The following is a 4,012-nucleotide window of genomic DNA, read 5'->3' as shown; positions in this document are numbered from 1 at the left end:
GAAATATTTAAAAAAAATCTTAAAACTTACTTTAAAGAAAAACTTAAAAAAAATTAAAGGTAAATTTGGACACTTTAAAACTATCATTTAAGGTAATCTTATAACTATAAGGCAACTTACTTCAAACAAGAATGTAAAAGGAACCTTAAAATTATGAAAAGTAAATTTCGACAATTTTAAAGTTAAAAATGCCTAAATTTACTTTTCATAATTCTAAGGTTTTTTCACAGGGATAAGTAAATTTTAAGGTAAGTATTACTGTAAGTTAAATTTGTTATTATTTTATTTATTATGAATTTTTAAAGTGTTTTTAAAATATTATTCAGTACATCCATGTTTTACAATTTAATTTGCAATACATATACTTGAAATAATGTAATATGATTCCTGATTTCTATCATATAATATTAGGGGAGAGTTGGATATTACCGCGCGGTTGACAATTCCGCGCCACTGTTTAACTCAATAACTATTTGTATTACACGCCTACAATGATCTTAATATCATAGACTAACACGGAATACCCCCTGCGAATGCGCTGTCAGTTCGTTCCGGCCGTCCATGTGAAGACACTGCGCTCTGCAAGATTTTCTGCTTATTCACTGTAATTTTGCTGGTAGTTTCGATAAGAGGTGTGTAATATAATATTTACATTACAGAATTAAATTTGACGCATTTGATAGGCTAAAACACTATAAAATTAGGTTGCAAAAAAAACATTTTGTTATTGTGTTCTACTTCATGTCACTGGCTGTTAGCAAACAACGGAGTTTTGTAACTGTATTTTTGACAACTAAGGCTTTGTTCGCGGATATGTAATAAGCGTGTAGGATTGGCGGATGACAAATATTTACCGGGACGAAAGTTAGAATTCCGCGCACACAAAAACCCGCGGATGTAGATTCAATTGTATCCGCGAGCTTACCGAAAATTTCACAAGCCCATGCAGCCCGAATGCCCCGCGGACAATTCGCGGAGAAGAGGTCGCCGAGCAGAGGTCGAGGGTATCCTCGAAGCTCAAATATCCGTCCCGTCTCGAGAATACGCGATCACGGAATGGACTGCGCTGAAAATATCACACGCTTTGTGTTTTATGATCCTTTGTCTTCCTCGAAGAATGAATGAATTGCATTAAGAAATAAGAACATTTGCGTCACACTTTTTCGTCACTTAAGAATTTTGGATTCACACTTACTTTCTTTCCTGCTTGTTAAATACAATCAAGAAATATATTGTAATATATGAATTTTGAAATGGTTATTTAAATTAAATCTGAATTATAATTAATGTTGATCTCTCTCTCAATAAGGATGGCCATCTAGAGACTTGAGATATCCTGTATAATATTTGAAGAACACAATGTTTCGTTCTTTGTATCGCAGTTAATCATCGCCTCGTGTAAATAACGAAATTTCTAGCTCGCAGGAAAAAAATGGTAACAGCTTACCATCGCTTAAGAAGGATTTATTGCTGCGCAATATACGCGATGTTTAGAGCTAACGAAAACGTGTTGTGTACCGGTGATAATCCAATAATCCAATGCTCTTTGCTATTGGAACTTTTTAACACCGTTCTTCCAAAACGCGATTTTAATTCAGTTATAAAATAATCCTTCAAAAACTACAGAAATGTGTTCCGCATATCAAGTAGTAATAATAAAATAGTAGTGAAATTCAGAGCTTACGCGAATCTGCGGAAGGATTTTGTTGATTTGCTCCGTAGAAAAACGATAACGAAGATTTTGTTTAAGGACGCCTGGCTCCAAATCATCGAGAAGTTTATAAATCCTGTCAATGATAAATTAATCAATTAAAAATACATTACAGTAAATTAATTGCGAGTTATACTTATTCATCAGACATAAGTAGAACACAGAAAATAGGAGCCGTGAAAACGATATTATTCTTATGATTGTATTTATGAAAAGGATCGTGTCTTATTAAGAAGTGTTCTGCAAAAGGATTACTGAGGTTTTCGATACACTTTCGAATCACTTTCAGAATGCTTTCCAAATTGCCCGTTGATGTGATGTGTTTCATTGACATATATATGAATCGAATATATTCACGCACTGACGAATTTCACTCTTGCTTAAGGACGTCAGCTCGACGTATTCGTCGAGGGTCTCCTCCGAAATAGCGTTTTCGTTAGGACCCGTATTACCCATGGACACAATTTTGATTTAATACGTCGAGATAGAAGCAACCGACCAATTTAACTGACAGATAACGCGCGTTATCATTTCAATATGCGGCTGTGAAAAAGAGCTGCCGATATCGGAACTATCAATTTTATGCGGGAGCACTTAACTGCTGAACGACGGTAGCGTTTACGATTTCATTGTAACATCAATTTAACGATCGTAGTTACAATCCGGATACAATTTTACAGCCAGTTAAATAAACGCTGTTAACTCTGGAATTGAATGGAAATAAATTTAATAAAATAATTTATTTGTCTTATGTCTTTGGCTATACTTTCTTTAGTTTTTACTCGTTCAGATGTTCTCTTTGTTAACACTTTAGCCACGGAAGGATCGTTTACAGGTTTGTCGAGAAATATTTCAATCGATAATATAAGAAAATACGGTAAATATGCATTATAGGGGACCCAGCCCCAATGACCTTGACCTTGACATATGTTGTCAAGGTCACCCTCCTGAGTGACCTACAAAAAGTTTTAGCCGTCGCTCGTTTTTTATTAAACAGTTATTAACAAAAAAAGTTTCAAAAATATAGTAGTTATTTTGAGTATATTGAAAGGCATAAATGACTAATTGTAAGTGTATGTAAAAATAGTACACGTATGAACAAAGAAAAGTCATTTAAAGCAGCTAATCGTTGATACAATGAACAGTCTTTTTGTTAAAGTAGAGATATATACTTTTCAATATACTAACTATTCTCTGCCATGAAATTTAACTGTTTAAAGCGCGTCACTAACTTACATAGGTTATATAGGAGAAGGTATATAGGAGACCTAAAGGCCTTCTTTTTAATGACTTCGTCGAATCACTGACTGGCGTCTCTCATCTTTACAAACACATTATTATTGGCGGTGATTTAAACTGTAATCTCTTGGCGAACAGTTTTGAAGCTAATTACTTGCGTGAATTATTGTTAAGCTTATCTTTATATGTTGTCAGCTCGGATGCTACGTATCACACTGCTACTTCTGACTCGTGGCTTGATGTTTTTATTGTAGATGACTGTGACAAGGTTCAAGAGTTTTCCAAATCCCTGAGTCCATTCATTGCTGGACATGATCTCTTGGAACTTTCATTTTCACTTAATTGTAAGCTCGATATTAAGCGGTCCATGTTGCGACGTAGTTTTAAGAGTATGGACACTTCTGAGTTCCTTGAACATCTTCAATCTGTTGCTGCTGTGGTTCAGACGGAGATCGATGTGCTCTTGGATGAGTCTAATGTCGACGAGTCTTGTACCTTACTGTCACGTACTTTACTTGGGGCACTTGATGTTTTTGCTCCTGCTCGCATGTCTGTGTTCAGGAAGCCTCATGTGCAATGGCTTTCTGATGAACTCAAGTCCAGGCTCCGTATTCGTAACCAAATGTATAAACAGGCAAAGCGTTCACGGAGTCTATTAGGCTATGCTAGATACAGACTTTTTCGTAATCAGCTTAACAACGACATTAAACGTGCCAGAGGAGAGTTTCAATATGCGTCACTTAGTAATATCACTGACCCTGCTAAAATGTGGAGGGAGTTGGCTCGTCTTGGACTAGTCAAGTCGAGTTTAGTCTCTCCTCTCCGCTTTTTCACGCCAAATCAGCTTAACTCATATTATGCCTCAGTCTCTAATTCTCTACCTCCCTGCTTGTATGCAGATTTCACTTCTGCCATGTCTTCTGTTTCTCGACCTTCTCATCGCCCTGAATTTGTCTTTTCTACTATTTCGTCTGACTTGGTGTACAAGATCATAACCAGTGGACCGCTTCACTCTTGTGCGTCGGGCTTTGACGGCATTCCGCTTCATGTTCTTCGTATTGC

At 36.2% G+C, this 4,012-nt stretch overlaps 1 protein-coding gene across 1 annotated transcript; it reads right to left on the bottom strand.

Annotated features, from left to right (window-relative positions):
- Positions 1–265: 265 nt before the first annotated feature.
- Positions 266–2,335, bottom strand: LOC139785850 (calcium and integrin-binding protein 1-like). Its single transcript, XM_071725023.1, has 4 exons — positions 2,073–2,335; positions 1,685–1,787; positions 926–1,066; positions 266–579 (listed from the first exon to the last, which is right to left on the bottom strand). Exons 1-4 carry the CDS (start codon positions 2,165–2,167, stop codon positions 511–513), a joined length of 408 nt encoding a protein of 135 aa, XP_071581124.1. The 5' UTR covers positions 2,168–2,335; the 3' UTR covers positions 266–510.
- Positions 2,336–4,012: the final 1,677 nt, after the last annotated feature.

This window comes from Temnothorax nylanderi, unplaced genomic scaffold (genome assembly GCF_030848795.1).
Source record: "Temnothorax nylanderi isolate EJ_2023f unplaced genomic scaffold, tnyl_v1.0 TNYL_tig0899_pilon, whole genome shotgun sequence".
Lineage (NCBI taxonomy): Eukaryota > Metazoa > Arthropoda > Insecta > Hymenoptera > Formicidae > Temnothorax > Temnothorax nylanderi.
Note: the sequence above shows the minus strand (reverse complement) of the source record. Positions and strands in the feature narration are given on the sequence as shown.